Source organism: Manihot esculenta, chromosome 15 (assembly GCF_001659605.2).
Source record: "Manihot esculenta cultivar AM560-2 chromosome 15, M.esculenta_v8, whole genome shotgun sequence".
Classification (NCBI taxonomy): Eukaryota; Viridiplantae; Streptophyta; class Magnoliopsida; order Malpighiales; family Euphorbiaceae; genus Manihot; species Manihot esculenta.
This window is the reverse complement of record NC_035175.2, coordinates 2,707,755-2,734,417: the sequence shown is the minus strand read 5'-3', so window position 1 is coordinate 2,734,417 and position 26,663 is coordinate 2,707,755. Positions and strand designations below refer to the sequence as shown.

At 32.6% G+C, this 26,663-nt stretch overlaps 3 protein-coding genes and 1 pseudogene across 3 annotated transcripts; 2 read left to right on the top strand and 2 right to left on the bottom strand.

The window, feature by feature from the left end:
- The first annotated feature begins 3,096 nt into the window (after nt 1-3,096).
- LOC110601029 (3-ketoacyl-CoA synthase 20) lies at nt 3,097-5,316 on the top strand. Its single transcript, XM_021738008.2, has 2 exons — nt 3,097-3,946; nt 4,408-5,316. The coding sequence occupies exons 1-2, from the start codon at nt 3,200-3,202 to the stop codon at nt 5,188-5,190; spliced, it is 1,530 nt and encodes a 509-aa protein (XP_021593700.1). The 5' UTR covers nt 3,097-3,199; the 3' UTR covers nt 5,191-5,316.
- A 6,264-nt stretch (nt 5,317-11,580) lies between these two features.
- Nucleotides 11,581-14,708, bottom strand: LOC110600790 (armadillo repeat-containing protein LFR). Its single transcript, XM_021737661.2, has 8 exons — nt 14,505-14,708; nt 14,245-14,408; nt 13,728-13,870; nt 13,390-13,646; nt 12,536-12,641; nt 12,314-12,452; nt 12,106-12,233; nt 11,581-11,987 (listed from the first exon to the last, which is right to left on the bottom strand). Exons 1-8 carry the CDS (start codon nt 14,686-14,688, stop codon nt 11,732-11,734), a joined length of 1,377 nt encoding a protein of 458 aa, XP_021593353.1. The 5' UTR covers nt 14,689-14,708; the 3' UTR covers nt 11,581-11,731.
- Nucleotides 14,709-16,577: 1,869 nt separating this feature from the next.
- On the top strand, nt 16,578-19,735 carry LOC110601090 (annotated as a pseudogene).
- A 4,314-nt stretch (nt 19,736-24,049) lies between these two features.
- Nucleotides 24,050-26,409, bottom strand: LOC110602150. Its single transcript, XM_021739586.2, has 3 exons — nt 25,233-26,409; nt 24,919-25,108; nt 24,050-24,823 (listed from the first exon to the last, which is right to left on the bottom strand). Exons 1-3 carry the CDS (start codon nt 25,653-25,655, stop codon nt 24,267-24,269), a joined length of 1,170 nt encoding a protein of 389 aa, XP_021595278.1. The 5' UTR covers nt 25,656-26,409; the 3' UTR covers nt 24,050-24,266.
- Nucleotides 26,410-26,663: the final 254 nt, after the last annotated feature.

Sequence of the window (26,663 nt, the reverse complement as noted above, 5' to 3'; positions counted from 1 at the left end):
GCAAGTCCTCGTGAGGGTGCAAGCATATAGTTTTGCCCTGTGGACTACAAACAATTCGTCTAATGGTGCCAAACCAATTTCAAGCCTGACGCGACTATTACTGCATTACAACCTCGGGAGCAGAAGTTGGATTGTGCATAATGAATTTCGAAAGCAAGGCCAAAAAGATAGTTGGAGAGAGTAGTACAAATATGGGTGACCTTCTATAGGATAAGATAGGTTCTGATATAATAGAGACTTTATTCGAGTCTTTTTTTGTCACCGTGTAATTTTTTATAATGAAAATATGTATTTCATATGCTTTTGTCTGTTCTCTTTGTTACCATCATGTTTGCCAAAAAAATGGTTAAAGTATATTTTCTTTATAGAATTTTAAAGCCCGATTTAATAGATATAAAATAATTTGGAGAATTTTATAAAAAATAATATTAATATCTGGACATATAGTCTGTCAAACCGTCGCCTTTTCATGAAATGCCTTGAAGAAATTTAATAATAAGGGACTTTCACCTTATGATTGATTTTAGCCATTAACTTCTGATTTGACGCCTTTATCATTTGTCCTTTAGAGGCCGGTACACCCGCCTTTTTGAAAGTCTAGTGTAAACATTTTAATTTGTGGAATCAAAGGTTTGAATTCATTGATCTTGCCAAATCCATCTTGCGAACTTAATTAATAGATTTAACGCTCGAATGATTTATATTAAGATTTATATTTATTTGTTTATATTTTATTTTAAATTTTATTTTAATTTTTTAAAAATTAAAATCAGATTAATGGTTTGTAATTTAAATTTAATTAAAATTAAAATCAAAAATTCAGAATTGAAACTGCTTTATAATTAAAACCGTAACCGCGTTATAACTAGAATAAAATCATATTAAATTATTTTAAATCGAATTAATTTCAATACGAATTAAAAAAATAAATCGAATGGAAACTTGCCATGGCCATGTCTAGATATCAGAATGGAGGAATCATAAACATAGGCATACACATTCGCATTTAGCAATCACAAAATTATGAAAAAATAAATTCATTGTTTTTTATTTGCCGCTGTTGATAATTTAGCAAATTTTTTTAACAAAAAATAAAGGATGAGATTTTTTTTTTCCCTACAAATAAAGGATGTAATAATCCCTCTTGTTTAGAATAAAAAATTTAATGTAATATTAAAAAAATTACTTAAATTCAGTTCATAGTGAACTAAAATATAATGATATAATTATAGAATTTATATAAAAATAAATAAAATTCACTTATTTAAATATTTATTTCATCATAAACTAAATTTAAGTAAAAATTATATACATAAAATAAAAAATGTACAATAAAATTACTTCATTTCCCATCCAACGCTCCACATTTATTTCATTATCGTCACTGTTTTGGCCCTCTCTTGTCCATTTTCAGCTTACTGGTATAAAAATTCAGTGTTATTTGTATGTAAGATATTGAAGTTTCTTTTTTCAATTAAACTGTAATTACAATTTAACATCACAGTTTAAATATAATGTTAAAATTAAAATATACAAGTAAAATTACTATTCTAAATAAGTTATTTTTATCTAATAGGATTATTTAATCTAACTGATTATAAGAAAAACCCGATGCATTATTCAGCGCGGCTCCCGAATGGGCAGAGAAGTAAAATAAAAAACAGCGCCGTTTCTTTTAAGAGACAGATCAAGTGAGGAATTAAAAGGAAGATGCAAAGTGACCAAATTGACACGGTGGTCGGTGGGTCAGCAGGCGAAGACGCATGTAAAGACAGAAAAGGACACATTGTGAATAGAGGTCGGCAGATTTAAGAAGGGTAAATATGTAAAAAGGCAGGATTGCAATTAAACTATCCAACTGCAAACTGCCTATTAATGATTTATATAGATTAGAGAGCTCTGTAAAATTTATTTTTTTATTTTTTTAAAATTATTATTTATTATATTTTTTATATTATAATAATATATAATTAATTTATAACTCTATTTTATTTTAATTTAAAAATAATTTTTCATTAATTATTTTTTAAATAAATAATTAAAATATCTATTAATATTTAATAAAATTTAATATTTTTAAAATAAATATAATTAAAAATTAATAAAATAAATAAAAATTATAGGAAGAATAAAATATTAAAGTAAATTTTTTTTTTCTAAAAAAGATATTAATTTTTAATTACCACTCGATTATTTCACGCACGCGACCATTTTTAAAAAAAAATATATATTATAAATAAATTTGGAGTTAATAATGCTTCTTTGCCATCCAAATTTAACATAAAAAAATGGCAAATTATTGAAAAAAATGGCGAATTCAAGTTGTACTTCGGTTCTGTCTCCTCCTTAATTTGTTGTAGTTTCTACTGTCTCACTATATATATATATGATAATATAGTATTTTTATCATTTACATCATAACACGTGAATAAAAAATAATTTAATAAGTTTAACTCGCTCAATATATTTTAATAACAAAATAATAAATATTTAAATATTATTAATTAAAAATATTATATCCTTTATGTCATATGATACTTTCGAGAGTACTGAATAATTTCTCTTAAATTTTTTTATTTATAATTATAAATTTAATATTAAACTGAGTTTTTTAGACTTGAGTATATACTCAATCAATTAATAGATATTATACTAATTTAAAATTATGGTTTGTTGTATCTAAAATTATAATGGGCCTATCAAGATTATAATATATTAAAATTTTAAAATTTTTTATGTTTAAGTATTTATATTATTAAAAAAATTATTAATTAATTATTTTATTTTAAAAAATATATTAAATCATCTCTTAATAGAAAAATTAATTAGTAAGTTTTTTATATATTTAAAAACTTAAATAATAAATTTTTTTAAATTATATAAATTAAATAATAAAATATTTAATGATTAAATTAATATATTTTTTAAAATTAAAAAAGTTAATTAATGAATTTTTATATAATATAGTGATTAAATAGTATTTTTTAATAGGATAGATACACTCCCATCCTAGCATGTCCAATAATTTTTATTTTTTTATTTTTTATTTGAAAAAGGTACACCAACAATATATAAAGGCACCAACAGCTTGCACTTTCTCACATCAAAAACTGATCACTGTTATGAACTGAGGTTCTCTAAACCTTTATTCACAACTATATAAGCAAAGAAGACAGACGAAAACAGAGAAAACAACCCAATGTCAGTTGAAGCTTTATTTGAAAAAGAGAAGAAGCAGCAGCAGCCCAACCTCTTCTTATCACTCCAACTCAAAAACTTGAAACTTGGTTACCACTACTTGCTCTCCAATGCCATGTTTCTCTTGCTCATACCATTTCTTGGCATGATTCTGGCTCATTTTTCAACGTTCACTGTTGAAAATCTCACTGAGCTATGGAACTATCTCAGGTTCAATTTTAATATACTAGTTGCATGCTCAAGTTTTATACTTTTTATAATCACTCTATATTTCACGAGCAAGCCAAGAAAAGTTTACTTAGTTGATTATGCTTGTTACAAGCCAAAACCATCTCATAAGTGCACCAGAGAGCATTACATGAAGTTATCTGCAGGTACCCATGTGTTCACAGAGCAAAGTTTAGATTTTCTAAGGAAAATTCTGGAGAGATCTGGGTTTGGTCAGACCACATATGGACCCAACGGTTTAATGCGACTCCCTCAGGACCAGTCCTTGGCGGAGTCAAGAAGGGAGACAGAAATGGTAATATTTGGAGCAGTTGATGAGCTCTTGGCCAAAACTGGGGTGAAACCTATAGATATTGGAATACTCGTAGTGAATAGCAGCTTGTTCAACCCTCAGCCCTCTCTCTCGGCCATGATTGTTAATCGTTATAAATTAAGAGGCAATATTTTGAGCTACAGTCTTGCTGGAATGGGTTGCAGTGCTGGACTAATTTCTATAAACCTCGCCAAAGATCTTTTACAGGTTTATTGTTTTTTTACTTATTAAATTATTTTTAGTAATTATTATCCTAATAAATTTCAAATTCATGACCTCACTATATTGAGCAATTTTCGCAGTGCACGATTTAAACAACACTTCTTTTTTTTTTCCAAAGGCGAAGGGAATGGGTTTTGGAGATTTGTATGTGGGACCTTTCAAATTCAATTAAATGTTTAGATTTAGACATCGGTGTCTTAGTAATTGATGTGACAAGCCGATAGTTTAGTAGAAATTGTGAAGAAATTTTAATTTTTTTATTATATATCATAACATATTTTAAAAAGCAATTAATTTATATTTAATAAGATTATTAATTTTAAAAATATATATATATATAAATCTTTGTCCCATGTATAGCAAAGACAAGACTAGATCAGTAAATTAATTATATTATTAGTTAATATGCTAAGAGCTAAGAACTTATATTATTATTCATCTTGCAGGTTCACCCAGACTCTTATGCTTTGGTGGTTAGTACAGAAAATATCACTCGCAATTGGTATTGTGGCAATGAACGCTCAATGCTTGTTACAAACTGCCTATTCCGCATAGGAGCCGCTGCAATTCTTCTCTCCAATCGATCATCTGATCGTCGACATTCTAAGTATCAGCTCATGCATAGCATACGCACTCATAAGGGTGCTGATGATAAGTCCTACAACTGTATAATGCAACAAGAAGATGAGAACTTAGAGGTTGGAGTCTCATTATCAAAAGAACTCATGGTGGTTGCCGAAGGTGCCCTTAAAGCAAATATCACCAGACTTGGACCATTAGTTCTTCCATTCTCCGAACAACTATTATTTCTTGCAAATTTAATAATGAAAAAGATTTTCAAAATGAAAATAAAATCATATGTTCCAGATTTTAAGTTGGCGTTTGAACACTTCTGTATTCATGCTGGAGGAAGAGGTATTTTAGATGAGTTAGAGAAAAACCTTGGTCTCTCAGAATGGCACATGGAGCCTTCAAGAATGACTCTCTATAGGTTTGGAAACACTTCAAGTAGTTCATTATGGTATGAATTGGCTTACTCAGAAGCCAAAGGAAGGATCAAGAAGGGTGACAGGGTGTGGCAATTAGGTTTTGGTTCAGGATTCAAGTGCAACAGTGTTGTGTGGCATGCTTTAAAGTCTATCAATCCAGCCAAAGAGAAGAACCCTTGGATGGATGAAATTAATGATTTTCCTGTTCAACTACCTAAAGTCACACCCATAATCTATTAAACTTTTATTTCTCTTATGTATTTTATAGCTAAATAATCAAAAGCTGCCTCCTTTTCGTTTTAATTTTAGTGTCCTTGTAATAGTAATATAAAATATAATAATGAAAATCATACTTGTTTTAAATAATTCTTTTGTTATCAAATATTAATTATCTATATATATATGATTTTTTTTGAATTTGTAATTTTTACTTTATGAGGAATTCATTTTCTTGTGAGTAAAGAAGCACAACTAGATGTGTATAATAAAATTTTGATAATTAAAGACAGTAACTTAATAAATAAATTAAAAATCAAACCAGCTGATGGTATGTTTTGAGTTTTGACCAAGTCCTCCAAGGGTGGGGTGCCTTGGAGTACAATGTAGGAAAAATTGGTCTATGATAATAAATTATTTTATTAAAAAAAATTGAGAGAGTGGAAGCTTCAACTCAATTCTATTATATAAATTTTATTCTTTTAATTCAGACTAGATAATCAAATTGTTTTATTAGAAAAGCAAAAAACTTTACCTATTTAATCCAATGATATTATTAGGAAACATTACATGTGAACGACAATTGTTTAAAGAAACCAAATAATTTTGCTCTATTCAAGGGCAGACGAAAGGGAGGCCCCAGAAATTTAAAGTATCATATACTCAGTTACTAAGATTTTATTTTAAATAATATTTTAATCCTTAAAATTTTTAATAAAACTATTAGATACTATTAACTAAAAAACTAAATTAAATTTAGAAAATATAATTACAAATTATTTAATTAATAAATAACCTGTTAATTTAAAATATTTCTGTTTAATGGCCTGTAAAATGAAACTCTCAGAATAAAATATTTATGCCCATAACATGACAATTTTGAATATTATTAGTGTGATGAATCTGCAGAGTTGTAGCGAGACAGAGTGTGGAATTGTGTCAGTACATAATCATAAATAGTTTTTGAGGTGCAGATGAATAATAATTTCTAGCCATGTGCCTTCAATATTCAAGTGGTTCTGTCTTAATTGCTATGTTGGTTCTTACTTCTTTAACTTCCAAAACATTGAATGAGGAGCAGGCTAGGGCTAAGAGACTTGAGGCCTTGAATTGCACTGATAAGTTTTGAAACTCTGATTAGTATGGAGGTTATTTGATTGTGTGTGTGTGTTAAATTTTTTCTGTTCTTTAATTTCTGAGTTGCAAATTAATATGGTGGCAGACAAGCTAGCTAATCTTTCTCTTCCTCACCAGCTTACTGAGATCCTCAACTGAGATATACAAAGATATCAATATATTCAAGTGCTGAAGAAAAATAAATATAACTTTCTATAATAATATTGATGTATAATAAACAAATTCATCAACTGGATGAATTTATCTAACCACCAAAATAACTCTCAACTTCTCACAGTCAACCATATAAATGCAGGCACTAGTTTAATAATATTTTTATCTACTTGGAGGCTAGGGGACCTTGGTACGCCTATCTCGTCTGCTATTTTCATATCAAATATCAAATGCATGTGAGACTCGTACTGATGTTCAGAATCACAGGCTAATCTATATTATAAATATATATACTTATGAATTTAAACAAAACAAATGCAACTTGTAAAACAAGAAGTTGATATGTAACTATCAATTAATCCACTTGAAGTTTTGGGTCTACGTACACCAATAAAACTAAGCCATGCAAGTGGAGTTAAAAAAAAACCTAGTTGGTCTTGGAACTAATCAACGAATTAATATTCAAGTCATGAGAAAAGAGAGAAAATAATTATATAATCCAAAAACCATAAACACTGGCTTGTAAAAATAAGTGAAGATGGAGTGCAAGTTTCCATGCGATTGTTCAATGGAGATCGTCAAAAATAATTCATTTTATCATAAACCCATTTCTGTACTTCAACTACTTGTTGTTGGTAACATGTTTCATTTGTTGTTTATAAACAAATCTTCAAATTGTCTTTGGCATGAATGATCACAACACAACTATAAAAAAAATATATCTGTATATATTTAAAAAACAATTAATCCGACATAAAATATATGCTCAATTTAAAAATTATGAATTGGGAAGTGTGAGTATCTTTAACGTGTTGCTTAATATAATAATATATGCTATGTTATTAGATGGGATAAAGTCTCTGTCACTGTCAATGTCTGAGCATGCCAGCAAAGACTGAGCAGTCGGATTTGAAAGTTGGGAAATGTTTAGAATTCGGACATAAAATTGAAGAAGGATTGACATCATTGTGTGGCAGGGCCAGACTTCATGATGTCTTGCATTTCTGTTCTCTTGCTCATGCCCATACTCAATGGAAGGACTCTCATGCCCATACTTCACTTTTTGGTTAATTAATTTATTGCACCAATTTTCTTCCTTTTTTTTTTTAAATCGACTTAGAGGTTAGAGTTGCAAATAAAGTCTAGCTACTGAAAGTTAGGCATAGCTAGCTAATGTATGCACGGCAATTGAATGCAGTTAATTCAAACTCGTTATTAATTATTAGGTTTATTACTCAATTTAATTTACAAAGTAGAATATCGAGATTCAATTTATCTTCTATCTCAATATAATTAAGTTATTATTAAATTATGTATAGTTTCATAAATAAGCAATAGAAATAAGTACATTATCAAAGTAAAAATGAAAAAAACATAGGTGAGTTTTAGGGGTTTTGAAAAACTCATCAGTAGCCACCTAAAAATTTTTACAAAAAAAAAAAAAGAAAAAATAGAGGAGAATTCAAGAGAGAAGGCAGATCTTCTCTCTAGAATTTTAATGCTCGTTCCTTATTAGTACTTTGGTCAGCTGTAGAATTGTTTTTGATTGAATATGAATCTTAGTATAAATTTAATGATAATTTCACTGTACATTTCAAACCTAACCATGAGAATTTTCAATTGATGAATATATAAGGAGTGTCCAATTCTGTCGATACATATCATAGTTATCTTGCATAGTTTTTGCAAGATAAGGATAACTTTTAGCCATGTATATTAAATCTTGATAACATATAAATAATGGGTTTGCTAAAATGATGAGAACACAAGATTTTAAAAAATTTTATAAATTTAATTGAATGGTCCAATGAAGAGCTAGAAAATTCGATTTAAGAAACTTAAAAATCAAAACAACACTCGGTAACCCTATTAAAATTTGAAATAGACGAGCAAACCCCTAAACCCAATCAATCATAAGTAATTAGGAGAATTCACCTCAACACAAATCGAGCAAAGCATGACCTATAAAATTAAGATAAAATGCTGACCTTCTATGCATTGAATGTATCTCAGTGTGCCACCCAAATTTTAAATGTATGGACAGAAAGATAAACTGATATAATAAGCATAATAGACCGAGTATGTACTAATTGGATCTGTATTTATTAGTTAACGGTCCATTATTAATAAGTTACTTGACACACCTATAGGATGACACTCAATTCAGTTCAATGAAACATGATACAAGAAATGTCAAAATGAACGGTGATATATATATCACTAATATAACCCAAAAAGAGAACGATCTCTTACACTCTAGCATATAATTTGGAATACATTCTCTCTCTTGGTTTGAAGTTTTCTTTTTTATTTTTTACTCTGCTTTGTTTTCTTTTGACACCACCTTCTTAAGAGGTATCACTAGAGATATTCTGAATCTGACTCGAGCAACGAAGAATTTTTACCGGAATATCCATGGTAGACCTGTAATTTTTTTTTTTTTTCAATATCGAGTATAGGAGACTTATGTAAGATTTTAAAGGCATTCACTTCCTATCCAACCAATCAGAATTTATAAATCTACTCATAATGTAAATGTCTGCGTCTGGTAAATCTCAATATATTAATTTTTTAAATTTAAAAATTTGATTCCATAACTCTAAATACCCACTAAAAATAAAGTGGTTTTGTCTTAATTACTATGTTGGTGTGGAACAGGTTTCATCACTATCGTAACGTTTTTCTTGTTTTTGAAATTTATATTTTATTAATTAAATAAATTAAAAAACTTAACCTATCGTACCATAATTAAATTTCTAACTAACAGAACACCTAAAAACACTTATTCTTAAAATCTGAAAATATTAATTGAAAAAATATGACATCAGTAAAAAAATTAAAGATGTACAATTTGATTATTAATCATCACTCTTATAGCCTATGAAAAATTGAGTATTTTTAACTAATTATGTACTGTAAATACGTATTTATTGCTGAACAACTATAAATATTTGGTGCTACGCACAATAATGACATTTATGCAATGTCCTCTTCCAGCTTTAACAAGCAACCAACAATGGCATTTATGCATCGTACTCTTCCAGCTTTTAACAAGATTGAACATAATCACCTTCATCTACTCCATCAAGTATCAAACCACCACAATAACTCCTACCTGTACACATTCAACTCTCTATATAAATAATCCAAGAATTCAATTGCATGCATTCATTGAACAATATTTTTCAGCTACTCCTTGAACATGTATCTCGAACGATTCCTATCTTCATATCAAACCCATGTGAAACTCCTACTCATTGTCAACATTCTCATGCTATTATTACTCAATATCTAAGCCATGCAATTGGAGTATGTGAAAAAAAAAACATTTAAGCCATGCAAATGGAGGAATTAGGAAAAACCACTTGTTGAAATTAATCAACGAATTGATATATGTGTTGAGAAAAGAAGAAGAAGTTGGCTTGTGAAAATAAGTAAAGATGGAGTGCAAGTTTCCACGCCATTGTTGAATGGAGATGGTCAAAATTAATTCGTTTTTACCATAAACTATTAGTGCTTCAACTACTTCCTGTCGCTAACGTATTTTGGTTGTTGTTTATAGACAAACATTAAAGTTTGACAAGCATCATCACGACACTAGTCAAAAAGAAAATTATCAAACCTGAAATATTTCTAACACCTAGTCATTTTATTGAATGTTTGCTTTATTGATGTCCGCACATTTCAAGGACTCAGCTTTCAGAATTGCTTTAAAAAAAAAAATTGGAATTGATTTCTTTTGTTTTTTTTTCAATATAATTGAAGTTGGGAAAGTTTAATTAGAATTCGGACATAAAATTAAAGAAAGATCGGCATCGCTGCTTTAATATATGTTCATATATAAAAATAAAATTTTTTATTAATTTTTTTTAATTATATTTATTTTAAAAATATTAAATTTTATTAAATATTAAAATATATTTTTAAAAATAAAATAAAATTATAACAATCCATTTATATATTATTATAATATAAAAAAGAGAGTGAATAATAATTTTAAAATAATAAAAAAATAGACGAAAATTATAAAGAGAGAAAAGTAATAAAAAAGCCAAACTTCCCTTCGGCGCAGAATCTAAAACAAAGTAATTTATTTGATAAAGATAAATTAAATAGTTTAATTTTATAAAATATATAAAAAAATTAAGTGATTTTAAAATAGAGATAAATTAATATATTTTTTAAAATTTTATATTTAAAAAATATTTTATCTATTATTTGGAGGGAAAAAAAACTTGTTAACATATATTAAAAGGGAAAATATTCTCAATTTACTAATGTGAGGAATTGAAAATACAGCTTCTAGTAAGGTTTTTAAAACTTTATATTAAAAACCTCAACATTCTTCGAAAACAAGTTGGAACCTTAAAAAATTACTCATTTGGAAAATCTCCGATCAAACAAAAGCTTAAGGGCTAGAGCTGCAATGTTGAAAAATAAACCTAATTAGCCAGTTCACAAAATAAAAACCAATTTACCACGGAAATTGAATGCGGTTCAGCAATATATATATATCTTCAACCTCATTTTTTATAGGTTATTGTTAAACTAAAAGCTTGATTAATGGTGAATATCAAGCACTTGTATTGAAATGAACGGTTAGATGAAATAAATATATATTAAATTATTGGTAAAATTACAAATTAGTCCTTGATTTTACTTGTGTGACGCACTTAGCTTGATTATAAAATATTATCATCTCAAATTTTAATTAGAAAAACTTAAAATATTTTATTTAGAAAAGCTTTACATGCTTAAATTTAATTAGATTTATTTAATAATTATTGTAGGACATGTCAATACATTATCATCATTTAATAAAATAGTTATTTTGATATTATATGTTTGTTAAATATATCAATTTGAACTGAATTTGGAAAACCTTGTTAAAGCTTTATAAGTGAATATAATATGCATGGATTTCTAACTTTTATCTGTGTAGAGCTTCAAACATGGCAGGTAGTGTAGCTAGGCCCAGAATTCTAGGGTTGTGGCAAAAAGAGAGCCCAAATATAAGAAGAGGTTGAATGATGGGAGGCCCTATTTCTAATTATTGCACATTCTAAGAAAACACACACCACATTACACTTGCAATCAGAAATAGATTTTAACAAGAAAAAGACGAAACATAAACAAAATATGATATTACTATGACTAAATGAAACCTAATGTGTGATTAAATTTACAAGACCAGAGCAGACCTACTCATTAATGAAGTTTCAGTACAACATTCTTGTGAGTGAGCGATGTATGATATAGTGATGCAGGCTTTTAATCACATGCCCCAAACACCGCGAGTTGCTGTGAATTTGTAGTTTGGTCTAGATGTCAACTCATACAAGATCCTTGCAAACGTATCAGAATACCTGCTTTCTGAAAAGAGAATTTCGGTAAATGCATTCTCATAAACAAGCAGCAAGGCCCTGTTCTGTGGCTCAGAGACCAGGCTCTCCAGTATCATTGCTGCTTTCCTGCAGACTTCTGGGACTGGATGTGGCGTCTTGATCACTTTCAGCAGCCGATCAACTGCCCTGGATTTGATAAATTATACAGAGGAAAAAGCTTCATCAATAAATAAACAACAAAATCTTTTGCTGTAAAGATCTTCCTTGCACAATTTCTGATTTATGAAACCAGATAGAACATTACCATCGCTCATTAGCAAGCTTCAATCTGCAGTCCATATTAACTTCTGCAAGGTTATAGAGTGCACCAACAGCTGCTGCTTGTGCATCTAATGCCTGTATGCTCAAAAGATCTACTAAACGCTTGTGTATCTGCAGTATGCATTTAACACCAAATTACAGTTTATGCCAATTAAATATCTCAAATAAACAGTTAGTTGAGTGATATCAACCTGAGGAACAAAGGGAAGGAGGAACGTTTCGTTGTCAGGATTTATTATCATGCGCCCCAGTAATTCTGCAGCAGCACAGTGCCAGGCTTTAACTGCAGAACACAGCATCCCCATGATCGCTTGGATGGCACGCTTCTCACTGTTCAATGAGAGCAATTAGCAAATATTCAACTACCCATCGTAATCATTGTTTTAAGAGCAAAAGCATATAAGATTCGTCACCTTATTTTGATGAACGATGGCTTTGCTGAGCTGAAAATTCGAAGATCAAGCAATGGAGCCAAATTTACTATCGTCTCAAGGGCATTTGTAACAAGTTCCTCATCCTCTGTCAATATATTTTACCAGCATTGAACCAAAAAGAAAAGCAATAATTAAACATCCCATGATATCATTACAAATGAATTAATCCAAACCAAAAAAAAAAAAAAAAGAAAAATCACAGAAAGAAAGAAGGAAAGAACAATTAATCAGTTACCAGGTAAATACCAATTCCAAATACAGTAGGAGATGCAGTAAGTAAATAACATCTGACAATTGTTTTGCTTCACAACCATTTCACATGACTGACAAATGTAGGGAAAAAAAAGGGGAGAATATGACCATTTTCCTTTACAGAAATGAACAAGTATTCAATCCTTTTGTATGTAACTATAAAACCAAAGACCTTAACTTTGTAGTACGTTTGGAGAAATAAATCATACCAGAGGCAAAAGGACATTAAAACTTCAAGTGAAATGAAAAAAAAAGGTAAATTTTGAACAAGACAGATAATGTGTATAAGTAAACTTCCAAGTCTATATTCTAATGAGGGCACTCTCCTAGTCACTAATATCTTGCCCTAAGCATACAACTCAATGGATTTTCCATGTGGCTTCTCCTCAGACTGTGCATGGGTCAGGCATAGCCATTCCAGACCAACATAAGGAGAATTACATATGTTGTGGGCCAGTGTACAACAATTTAAGCCTCTATGGTCCAACAAGCATAAATAATACAAAATAAAACAACCATGCTCCATCTACTAAAGATCAACTGCACATTAAAATTCTATTTGCTTTCTGCAAACTTCTTACCAGTAATATGATCTTCTATACATTGAAATACAGTTTCCAAGCAATGCCGATGTTGGGCCATAATGACTTCATTCTCTGGCATGAAAGAGAAATTGCGTATGATATTTGAAGCAGCCACAGCACACTGCTGCTTTTCTGCTCGCCCCTCTTCATCTAAATTAAATAGTCCATCCTCATCAAACCACCACTCTGAAGGACAAACTTTGGCTGCCTTCTTCTGCCCAGAAACTTCAGTTACAGAAGAACCTGACCCTAATCTGCCAAACAGATATCATCCTTATTCACTTCACTGTTATCAAAGCCAAATTTTGATGCTTTAAGCAACAAGTTATACTCACCCAGAATGGGCAAGATTATTGTTTGATCCTAATGCCTCGTATTTGCTACCGAATCCTGTAACCAGAGAATTGGCACCTAATGTTCTGACCCTAGGCTTACTGCTGAGCTCTTTGGGAAGAGCTATATCACGCCAGTCATCTATCTGTTTTATTAAACACATAATAATTTCATCAACCCACGAAAAGAAAAAAAAAAAAGAAAAACTATACCGAAACTTTTAATCTTTAGCAACACTATTGCATAACATTCCGCACGTCAAATGCATGATTCTCTTCATATATAGTTAACTTCATACCAAATTATGCAATTTCAACTTACAAGGTGCAATTTTTATTGACTAATAGCAAGACATTCACCTATAATACAATAAACCCAAAACCCACTTCTCTGTGTGTGTTTGTGCGTTCTAAAATAAAATTTTCACCATATCTAAGCGGAAATGAAGCCTAAGCTACCCACAAATAAGATTATTTGCTGCTGATAAAGCTAAAAGCATGATTTACTATAATTACATACAACTTGGAGAAGAGCATCAAGCAAGCCAGGGATTTTAGCTAGAGAATCCTTTCGCATGTCTTCCTTTTCTTTGAAAGAGAGCATCGTAAGAGTGTTCAATGCCCATGTCAATTCGCTCTTTAATCCACTTTGTAAAGCCAAAACTATTCGCTTATTGTTTTGATCTGAAGACGACAAATATCACAAAAATAGGTGATTGTTAGTTAACGCAGAAGCGGACTCACGTGGCTGCTTAGGTTTTAGGTAATTTGATATACAACCTAAGAAGGAGGAGTGAACTTGAAGCGATGGGCCAAGCAGATTGGACGGAGCCACTATATCGCCGCCGAATGAGGAGGAGGCGATGTTGCTGCTTGTGCTGCCGAATGGGCGGCCCCTCTTGGCCGCTGGTCCAGTGGCGCCACCAGCTGAGCCAGCAGACTTGTTTTGGTCCCTCTTCTGCATTTCAGTCTCGGGGCGAGTTGGCAGTTACGAATCTACTTTATGGATTGTGTGACCCGGATCCGAGAAGAGCCGGTTTTAAAAATGTTCTGGGCTTTATACGGAGACGTAAAGCAAGCATCGGGCCCGAGATTTTCAACAATCGCAGCTAGGTTATTATATTTATAATCACAAAAATAAAATCGATAAAAAAAAAAATTTTTTTTTTTAAAAAGACCTTTTAAATCTTATGAGAACTGTAAAGTATGTACTTTTTTAACTTTGTATGCAATTTTTTTTCGGTGATTCCTTTATAACTCGATATTCTCGTATTTTTCTTAATTTAAACTTAATTTATTTTTTTCTTGTTCTCATAAAAGACGATCTGCATCAATTATTGTCTCTATTAAGAATTTTAGAGATATTCCGATCGTCACTATGATTTTTATATGGTCAAAATATTTTTCACATATAATGTAATCAATTTTCAGAATATGTAAACATTTTTAGCAGATTTATGACATCCTTTAGAGGGTATCTATTATGGAATTAGAGGTAAAAAGATATCTCGGTTTTTTAATAATGTTGATTTTGAAAATATAGTGAATGAGACTCTTAGTTATACAATCGATTCCTTCTTATTTGAGAGGAGATATAAGGTAATGAAAATCATATCCATATTTCTCTAACTCATTCTGATTTTTGAGTTCTAATTAAATACCTTCATTCTAGTTATTATAACGAGACGTTGACTAAATTGGTCAGAGATTTTGAGCTTGATGAGGAAAGTGCAGGCTGAATAAATGATGATGTTAAAAAAATGCAAAAAAACACTAAATATAACATTGTTACAGGTTTTCTTTCATCTCAACAAGATGTCTCTAACAACACCCTGCGAATGTTAATTTGACAGGCAACAGTGAAGCGGCTCATCCCGCCAAAGGTTGGAATAGCCGAAAACAACGATCGTCCTGTATTGAAACTACCGAGAACTCGACAATCCTCGGACAGTTAATGTATTGAAAGATTTGGTTACTAATTACATGTCAGACATTTTATTTTTGATGGAAACAAAAACTCTTAATTCTCATATGAATTTTTTTCGTAATTTTTTACATTTTGATGGTCACTTCTCAATCAATAGACAATGATTGGGAGGAGACTTTTTGTTAATGTGGAATAATTATGTGTCTGTTTCTGGAGTTAACTCTTTTTCAAATTTTATTTATTCAGTTGTTTTGAAAAGTAATGTTTAATGAATGTTTTCTGGTTATTATGGATTTCCAGAATCGCAATGACGATGTTAGTCTTAAAACCTTATTTGAGTTTTATCTCTTAGAAACTCTCTTCCGTGATTTTATTCGGAAAATTTTAATGATTTATGCTGGAGGGATGAGAAAAAAGGACTAGCGTCTTTGCTAAATTATCTTATATAAGGGTTTAAACAGAAATTTGAAAAATATTTTTATCAAATTATCTTATACATTTGATTTTAAATGATTATAAATTTTTGTTAGATTTTAGAATTGATATTTCTATTAGATAAATTTATCGTAATACTACTTTAACTCATTAGTTAAAAAATCTATTAGATATAATCGTCTCTCTATTTATGATGATATCCCTCTTTATTTGATAAAATTTTATTAATATTATTAGTAATTTTATTTTTAAAAAAATTTTTTATGAAAACTCAGGTTCAAACAAAAAATCTTATGACAATTAATTAAATACACAATTATATTAACAGTACAATGTTGTTTACGTTACACTTAGGCCAATGATAAAAGGATTATACATAAAGTAAATAATATATAATTTTTATTTTAAAATTTTTTAAATATCCAGCCACGTGGAAAAATCACACCTTTAGTATTAACAGTATGCTCGATATTTTCTTTTAAAAGAAGGAAGGATATACGTTTAAGGTCGGCCCACCGACAAAGAGATCCGCGACTTGTGGAGCTGAAACAAAAATTTTCTTAAACACATCATCGCATCATTCCCTTCACTTTCTCTTTATCTCAATCATTTTCTCTGCTCGCAAGGTTTGTCCACTACTCACTACTTGGGCATCAATTTCCTTTTACTTTGCCATGATTCTGTTTTGATTTAGCCATTCCTTATGTTTCGTGGCCCTGAGGATTCGACCATTAGAGAACATGTAGGCATGCAATTTTTATTTTCTTATTAACTTAGGTTTCTCTCTTTTATTCTTTATTTATTTATCCATTATCTGTTCATACTATTCGGAGTAAATTTCCTTTCTTGCATCTCTGATTTGAATTAAACTTGTGTTCCATGGTTGAGCTTAGCTTCTCACTAGTTTCAGAGATTCATTTTCCATCTTTTTCACTTATTTGATTGCCTCAGATTGCCTACTCCTTTGCAATTTTCAGCTTAAGGTTCGAAGTAGCTTGATACCGGAGCTAATATATTCCTGATCGTATGCTGCAGAATGGGGAGTTCTGGTGCAACCGCTTATGGTGAGTACACCTATGAGGACCTTGAGAGGGAGCCCTATTGGCCTTCAGAAAAGCTCCGCATTTCAATTACTGGTGCTGGTGGGTTCATAGCCTCGCACATTGCCGGGCGACTTAAGAGTGAAGGGCATTATATAATTGCTTCGGACTGGAAGAAGAATGAGCAATATGACAGAGGACATGTTCTGTCACGAATTTCATCTTGTAGATCTTAAGAGTGATGGATAACTGTTTGAAGGTGACATCTGGGGTTGATCATGTGTTCAACCTTGCTGCTGATATGGGAGGAATGGGCTTCATTCAATCAAACCATTCTGTCATTATGTATAACAATACAATGATCAGTTTCAATATGCTTGAGGCTGCAAGGATCAATGGAGTTAAGAGGTTTGTTACCTTGAATATACAATAGGACATCCATGGATTTATCAATTCCATTGACTTTTGGAGAATTGAATTATTATTTCACTTAACACTGACAATGCTGCCTTTCTATTTAACAGCATACTAGTCTACTTTGTTTTCAGTATTTGTTTAGAAGTTGACAACTTGTTCAAAATGTTTTGCACTGTTTTTAAGAGATATGAGTTGTTAATAGATGTATAATCTTGGAGAATGAGATTATTATAGAAATTTCACTTGAACACTTTTATGAGATATAGCAAACTCTTATTTTAGGTGCTGTTAGTCATTTTAAAGGAGAGAAAATTTTAGTTCCTAATCTCAAATGTATTCTGTTGTCTACCTATTGTTTTACGAATTGGCTTTGGTTTTAGTATGGAGCATGAGACACATCTGAAATCTTGGTGTCGCCAATTCCAGGTTCTTTTATGCTTCTAGTGCCTGCATTTACCCTGAATTTAAGCAGCTAGACACTAATGTGAGCTTGAAGGAGTCTGATGCCTGGCCTGCAGAGGTTTTTACTGTTTAACTAATTAATCCTCACTTCAGACTACTTGTATTCAGTTGTCTTCTCTAATAAGTATAACATATTGGCAATACTGATTTCGGCTTCTTTTCTAGCCTCAAGATGCTTATGGTTTGGAGAAGCTTGCAACTGAAGAGCTATGCAAGCACTACACTAAGGACTTTGGAATTGAGTGTCGAATTGCGCGATTTCATAGCATATACGGGCCATTTGGTACATGGAAAGGTAAAGTTCAACTATTTCCTCAACATGTTTTGCAACTCTTTTTCTTTTTGTTTCATTTATTATCATTATTTGCTCTAGGTGGGAGAGAAAAAGCCCCTGCAGCATTTTGTCGGAAGGCCATCACTTCCACCCATGTGTTTGAGATGTGGGGAGATGGGCTGCAAACATGGTCTTTTACCTTCATTGATGAATGTGTAGAGGGTGTACTAAGGTATGTGGATGACTCATACCTCTTTAAACTAGCAGAATAAGTTGGAACACTTTTTTTTCTGAATGAGGATGTGCCAAGTGTTTTGATATCTCCAGAAACCATTTTCAATGCCAACTTGGGAACTTTGCCGGTAGTCTCTTTGCGGTTTTGAGTCTTGCAAACCAGTTTTTTCTAGACTCCATGTTGCCTTGGTCCCATCTTAAGTGTTCCTTAAACATAACAACCTAATGTTAGTGGTATGGTGGCTTTATGCCATTTTTGGGTTTAAAGTCTGTTGGAAACAAAAATAGTTTGATTTCTCGAGAAGGTCATGGTGTAATGAACTGCCTAAAGATTTCATGTCTGTATTGCTGCATTTTGCATTTTTATTTTCAAAAACTTAATTAATCCCCTGACTTCATTTTAACTCTATATGTATTGAGATTGACAAAGTCAGATTTCCGAGAGCCAGTGAATATTGGAAGTGATGAAATGGTCAGTATGAATGAGATGGCTGAGATTGTCCTCAGCTTTGAGATCAAGAAGCTTCCCATCCATCACATTCCTGGTCCTGAGGGAGTGCGAGGTCGAAACTCAGATAACACTCTGATTAAAGAAAAGCTGGGATCGGCCCCTTCTATGAAGTTAAAGGTGCAGGAAAAGCGGTTTGGTTTTTCTCTCAATTCAATCTACTTAATTAATAGCTAATGCATGAATTTTTGTTAAACCTCGCAGGATGGACTTAGGATCACATACTTCTGGATTAAGGAGCAGATTGAAAAAGAGAAAGCTCAAGGTGTTGATTTAACCATTTATGGGTCATCAAAAGTAGTGGGAACACAAGCACCTGTGCGACTGGGCTCCCTCCGAGCTGGTGATGGCGAAGAATGAGGCTTATAGACTTTGAAGTTCGTGTATATATTGTGCCACCAACTCAGTGTGGCCTCAGCACCCTCCTAATTAGTTCTAGTGCTATCTTTTCTTTTAGCTGCTTAGATGGCTGTCTCTGTTTTCTATTTACTGTTGCTCCATCGTGAGCTTTTATAAGATATCTAGTCTCTGTTGTAGGACGAATGCAGTTGAGTTGTGTCTCGATCACTCCAGCGTCCTTTCTGATTTTTCCTAAACTATCTTGATTTTGCTGTTAAAAGTTGGATTAGGACAATTCATCGTACTGATAATGTAAAATGATAAAACGCCAATCTATTATACCAGGCTGAGCTCTGGACTCGTTGTCCCATCGAACCAGTATTGCTGTGCAAGTTAAATCCGCTACAATAAAATATTGGCATAATTGACCGTGTGGAATTTATATTGGCATTATACAATGGTCACCATTTTGTTTCAGTGTGCAACAACTGCCCAACTTACTTGATTGAACATGAGATGATATGGAGCATATTTGATCCAGCAGTGTTCATTACGCTGCTGTTTAGAGGACTTTGCTTGTGGCAGTAGTTCTAATTGTGGTAAGGAAAATGGGGTTGTGGTACAAGTAGATTCAGCGGTTGAAGACGATGTGCCCATTTGGTCAGGCATTATCGCAGGAGCTATTTAGGGCCCTGAAAAAGTGAGAAGGCAGGTCCATTTTGGTGCGGCACACTTTGGAGCTTAGCTTTCAACTCTTTTCTGAATCGGAATAATTAGGTTGGCCTTCATTTTTTGTAATGTACACTTGACAAGAGAGCCGTTTGAAGTATTTCACAGGCCAGCCTTTGTAAAAGTTGTGGCAGGCGACAGCCCTCAGCCCCACATGGCACTGCTTGGAGTTGAACTGAACAAATTTTCGGAACAAGGTGATGTACGAGATTGATGACACTGTTCTTGTCTGCATGATCACTGAAAAAATTTGAATCTTTTTATGATGGAATATAATTTATTAAAGACACACCCGAAAAAAAAAAAGAAGAATGATTAGATCACAAAATTTTGATGGCATTTTACCACTTTATAATGATTACTTCATTTGAAAAACTAATAATAATAATAATAAGTTGGTTATTTATTCAAATCTTATTCTCTTTTTAATAATTTTTATTATAAATATATAATACATTTTAATAATTAAATGGTAAATTCTGAAATTGATGAAATCTACCCTTCCTTTTACAGTTGATGGATGTTAATGTTCTACCACCAGACTAATGGATCAGTTTAATCTATTTTCCCTTGTTAATCTTATTATTCAACTACGAGTCTGAATTAGATATTAAAGACTGTTGCTTGCTTGATTCGTACTTCCCACTAAAACTGGGATTGACAATTAAATTAAATGCTTACTTGTTTGAAAAGTCACTAATCATTGGCTAATCATTGACTGTTAAATCAATGGTGTTCATATTTGAGAGAGAGAAGCATAATTTTGATTCCTGGGTACCAGAGTTTGTAGGAAAATAATAAGCCAAACAGTGGATTTTCAACTCTGGTTGGTGGTTAGGATCAACCAACTGCCTTTTAGTATCTATTTGTTCATCTTCAAATCCTGTTTGATTTTCAACAGTAGCAGCTCAAATAACCAACCTTTTTTTTTATTAAGCTTGTTTATGTTATAGGAAATAAAATCTACTATTAATTCAACCGCAAAAGCAAGGTTCCTCTTTAATATTTATATATTAACAGGTGATTTGCATTGGTTTAGGTGCTACTTATAAAATCTCAAATCATAAAAATCTGATTCTACGTGATTCTATAGATTAAAAAAATTATATATTTTTTTGAACGTTAACTCCAACAAAAGGAAAACTAAATGAAAATGGTTGGTCATGTGGCGAGTTTCTTCATCTTTCTTTATTGTGTTCCCTTATAATGCAAACATTCAACATGCAAATAATGAGGTCTTAGGTTTTATCACCAATATCTTTCTCTTTTGCATTTTCTTTCGGCGTTTCAATGAAAATGAAAATTTTTCTATCATGTGGTAGTGATTATGATATTTTAACCCATTGATCTAATCGAATGAATATACTCAATTTAATATTACAATATAAGAATTGGATAATTTCCTAAATCAACTTTTCTGTGTCAATTTTTAGATGTAATTTACAATATAAGAAAAATAGGGGAAATCTTATGATGGAAGATTTTCTGATGTGGCATTATTAGGAAGCATGATGGTGTAATGTAATAATCATGGGCATGGTGCATGGCATCTATAATATTTTTCATGAGAATTTTAGTGCATTCAAGAAAAAAGAAAAAAGGGGAAAGGGAGAATAGAGCCAAAAGAGGACCACATATCAACAAGTGGGGTGTCCATGTCGTACTGGATAAAAGCTTTGAATAAAGGAGAAACTGTAGCCAGGCATGTTATTTCATCATTGTATTTTAGGAACCCCTCTCTTTTACTTTGTTTTAAGATTATCTACACCCACCACCATTTTATTTTTTAATAACTCAAAATAACCATACACACAAAAAAAAAAATCTTACCCTCAATAGAATTTTTAGTTTTTACATATAAAATGTGATGATTGATGCTTTGATTTCGTGAAGGCTAGGCAAAATCTGTAAAATCAAATTTACACCTCACAAGCAATCTCTAAAACCGTATCTTAGGCCTCAGGGAAACATAGAGGAAGTGTAGGTGGTGGGTTGCTTTCATCAACCCATTATTATTTGGGCAAATTTGCTTTTATTATTTTAGGAGGAAGAGACCCCACCATCAGCCCTATCCTAACCTTATCATCCAAAAATAAGAAAAAGGAAAGAGACCCCACAACCCCTCAGAGCTTAGCGACCCGACCCGACCCCACAATCAATCATTGCTTCAAAATTTATTTTCTAAATTAAAAAAAAAAAGGAAAAATAAAAGCCGGAGAGTAGGGGCTGTTTTGTGCTAAATAATACCAGCAGTTTGGCCTATTTATGCAGAGGTCACACATCGCATTGCCCGGTGCGAACACTCAAGGGTTTAAAGCCTCCAAGTCTCGAACCAGTGAACCACCCGTCGACCATGACGAGCCCTTTTTTTTTTAATCAAGTTTTAAATTTTTATTCGTTTTAATTTAAATTAATACATTCTTAAAAGACAATTATGCCATCTTATATTAAAGGCAGAATAGGCACTTTTTTGTTTTTTACTTGTTACACGCAATTACACGGCCCTATCCCTAATTTCCTCCCTAATCTATCGACATTATCTCGTTTATTATTGCATTAATAAGAAAGTCGTTTCATATTCCTCGGAAAGGGCCCACGCTACTCCCTTCTTTCTTTCTTTTTTTCCCCTTCACCGTTCTACTTATATATTTACATTTTGACCCCTCTAGTTTTTCATTTTCTTTTTTCAACCTCATAAGTTGTTTAAATTCATCCCTTACACTTCTCTCCACTTTATTTTTTGTTTGTTTAGCCACTCAATTAGGATTATTAACTTTAGTTTCTTTCCTTCTCCAATTTTATTTTTTTAATATACCCTATATTTTCTTTTAATAACTAAAATTTATAATAATATATCTATTTTAAAAAATATTTTCTGTATATAGATGATCTTTTACAAAAATAAAACAAACAAAACCTTAGAGTGGATCAACCAACTGAAGTTAAAAAGTTATAAACTCATTCTAAGAACTGAGCAGTGGATAACCCTATGGAAAAACATTGAAATATTGAATAAATTCACGAGGCAGAGAGTTGAGGTAAAACTTAAAAGAGACGTTCCCAGTATTCTTAAAAAGAAAAGAAAAAAAAAAAAAAGAAAAAAGAAAGGGAGTGTGTGTACCAAAAAGCTTTTCAAACACGTGAAAAGAGAAGGGAATATCACGCCATTCTAATGAACGTTTTTGCCTCCTCCTCACGGCGTTCGAGACGGCACGAGCCACTGCCATTATCCACACTACCACCACCTCCTCCTCCTCGCCCTCCACCTTTTTCTTGTGGGAAAATAGGACATTATAAATTATAAAACAAAAATCCTCAAAGTAATGGATGAGCAATTAACTAAGGAAAGCTTCATCCTCCTGTGTTCCCCTTTTGACAAACATGGCCTCAAAAAGATTATTATTTTTTATGTTAAAAAAAAATCCACAACGCTGCGATTTAGGGAAACAAGGACTTTCCAGGAGTTCTATGATCTTCCAAATTTTAGATATTCGAAAAAAAAAACTTAATTTACCCTCTTATTTTTTTAAATAATTATAATTACTAAAATCTCAAATATTATAAATTATTAAAGGAGGATAAAATATATTATATAATTTTAATAAATATAAATTATTATCTCAAAATAAAAGTGAGATATATTCAGGAACTTGCTTAAAACTACTATGCATAGAGAAACCATCTGCATAAGGCTTCCTTGGTTGTATAGGCAAATCAAAATTTTAAATCTCCAACCAAATAATATTTATAAGTTCAAGATTTATCAAAGAAATAAATTCTCAAAAGATATTTTAAAATTGCAGGAAGAATTTTTTTTTTTTTTTTTTAAAAAGCGAAACAGAGTACTCCTCCCCCAGATCGGGGAGATCAGTTGAGAAATATTTTTGTACAGCGTATTGCCCTTACAATCTTAGTGGGGTTTTCGTTTTCTTAATTTTCCTTTTTGCTGTTCTATTTATATATAGAAATATAAAAATTTTATTACATTGATGATAGGTTCTCTGCGCCTACCTGTAGCTATTACAATATACACAGCCTTGCGAGCTTTGGGATAAAAGTGAAGTAAGAGAAAACAGGGTCGTACCTGTACCACTATCCGATGATACTTTTCAATTATGTAATTTTTTTTCATATTTTTCATCCATCGAAAATTAAAAAAGAAAAAATCCAAAATTTTTTATGGTTTCTCTTTGAGCAGAGATGCTAATCCAGTCACCATCTTCGCTCCTCTATCTACACTCTTCGGTTTGACTGCCGGCGGCTGCCACGTCCCCAATCCTACTTTTTCTTTCTCATCGCCGGATATAATCGACGGCGATGATGAAACGGTGTCCCGAGGCGCCGTTTTCTCACCAAAAATCAGCTCAAGTTCTCCGCAATCATCAATGCTTTCCGTTGCAACCAAACACTCGTCTTTCCCACTTTTGGGTTTGGTGTTTGAAATGGCGTCGTTCTGCCTGGTGAAAGGAGAGAGCCATTTAGCACGCATGTACTCCGCTCTTCTCCAAGGAGGAAAGTGCATGCCTTTCTTCTTCAAACTTTGGTTCGCTGCCTCCGATACGATTGATAAAATCTGACCTAGCCGATCCCATTTCCCGACGAAGATGTAAGGTAGCGATTGCAGGATTGCTTTGTAGGCACCAGTCGATCGAGCTATTTCGAATTCCGATCTGAAGTCAATATCGATCAAAAGTCTTTCTCCTCCTATATTCACATCCACATACTCATATTCACCTGATTGCCAAATTTAGCAGAAACAAATTCAGAAATTTCCCTTCCAATTTTGAAATTTTTTAATCGAAAAGAACAGAGAGGGAAGAGAGAGGTACCTGCAGGGTGAGAGGGGGATTTATCCCATTTAGATTTGCAAATGGAGGAATCGTAGCCGAGATCAGATAATCCATCGGCTACGATATTTCTCAAATCCTCCTTTCGCTTGTGATTCTTATTCTTCTCGACGATCATCGCAGTATCAGCTAAGAGGTTTCTCTCGTGAACACTGACACAGGGAATCAAACTCTGTTTTTAACATGCAGACATACACATTTGTTTAGCCATTTGACCTTCAAGGAGTCGTATAGCTTCAAAATCGAAAGGACAAATGCTCTTAAATTGGAATTTGTAATAGCTTAAGCCTAATTACCTTAAGAATATCGGAGGCATCGCCAGATGATCCATTGCTGATCGATTCGCCAAAACCACCACCACCAAATATATCAAATTCATCATCGGAGCTGTCGTTAACGTTTCCATTAAAGCAATTACATCGGTGACGGCCCCGAAAAGGTTTCTCGTTGCTCTCTTCGATGTAACTTTGCACCATTTTTGCCAAACATACTGAGCTCGGCTCAAATTCCGGCTCTGCACCTCCTCCGTCCTTGGTCACACACTGTGCTTCACCAATGTTCGGCTTTTCCACCGACGAAATTCTCAACACACTGGGGAACTGCCGGTCAAACAGTCTCTTTAGACGCGATTTCAGTACCGGCTTCACCGGCTCGGCCCGAGCTGGAACCGTAGGCCGACAGTCAATATCTATGGGTTGGATCTTCATAGGAAAAGGCATAACAGATATGAAGATGAAAGAAACAGAGAAGACCCGAGACTTAGGCTGAAGGATAGAAGTTAAAATGGACTGATTGCTCTTGTTTAAGCTCTGCGTGTCAGTTCTGCTCCATATTCAGAGCTCTCTCAAATACTTGGGTTGCACAGGCTCACAGAGTTGCACAGTGACTAATCAATGACTGCTGGTCCTGATTCTTCCAGTACATTTTACAAAACCCATGAACCAGACAAATAATAGGAAATGCTACAGATTAACAATCAAACATTCAAACTCCTGGACATTTACCCCCCCCCCCCCCAAATAGGTACAACAGCAACGCCTTGCTGAAAGAAGAAAAAGAAAAACAAGAAACCCCCAAAATTGGAAACCTCAACAGGATCCCCACGCCCAATCAAAAAGCCTCTGAAAATTTTGATCTTAATCTTACACACAAAATTTCTATGTAAGAAACATATGGTACCTTCCCACCGCAATTAGAAAGTCGAATAACTTGGAATATATGCAAAAGAAGATTATGGCTTTAAGCTTGGGGGTAGTTCGCGGAAGACGAGGCGGGGATGATTGGAAGCACGGACATTGCTTCTGGATGCAGAATATATAATAGCCGGAATATTCATATCTCCGGTCATAGCCGGAGCGGTTAAACAGCGATGGAAATTGAGGAAGGGGAAAGTGAAAAAAAAAAAGAGGGTTTGTTCCTGGTTTTTTTTTGGGTAGAGCTAGAGACTGGGGGACTGGAAGCTGGAGCAGAAAATGGATGGGCTTAGGGCATTTATAGGTGAAACGGCGTTGGCCAAGCTGACTAGGCATTGAATTGCCACATGGATTATGACATGGCAAAATTTTATCCTCATCTTTCAGTTTGCTAACTTGGCAGCGGTAGCGAGCAGCTGGTCTGGTTGCGGACCTTGCGCGTCTATGCCACGTGCCCAATATGAATTCATGGGTATTATAGTTATCGAAATTACAAACTTGACCTCCCACTACCATGCTGTGGTTGAAGATATG

Excerpts from the sequence above, each read along its gene's own strand:
- LOC110601029 (XM_021738008.2), top strand. The coding sequence starts at position 3,200 with ATGTCAGTTGAAGCTTTATTTGAAAAAGAGAAGAAGCAGCAGCAGCCC. Across the intron at positions 3,947-4,407 it reads TCGCCAAAGATCTTTTACAG|GTTCACCCAGACTCTTATGC; the intron begins GTTTATTGTTTT and ends TTCATCTTGCAG.
- LOC110600790 (XM_021737661.2), bottom strand. The coding sequence starts at position 14,688 with ATGCAGAAGAGGGACCAAAACAAGTCTGCTGGCTCAGCTGGTGGCGCC. Across the intron at positions 13,871-14,244 it reads TTGATGCTCTTCTCCAAGTT|ATAGATGACTGGCGTGATAT; the intron begins GTATGTAATTAT and ends TTAATAAAACAG. Across the intron at positions 12,234-12,313 it reads TCCTTCCCTTTGTTCCTCAG|ATACACAAGCGTTTAGTAGA; the intron begins GTTGATATCACT and ends TGCATACTGCAG.
- LOC110602150 (XM_021739586.2), bottom strand. The coding sequence starts at position 25,655 with ATGCCTTTTCCTATGAAGATCCAACCCATAGATATTGACTGTCGGCCT. Across the intron at positions 25,109-25,232 it reads ATGCCTCCGATATTCTTAAG|AGTTTGATTCCCTGTGTCAG; the intron begins GTAATTAGGCTT and ends TGTTAAAAACAG. Across the intron at positions 24,824-24,918 it reads ATCCCCCTCTCACCCTGCAG|GTGAATATGAGTATGTGGAT; the intron begins GTACCTCTCTCT and ends TTTGGCAATCAG.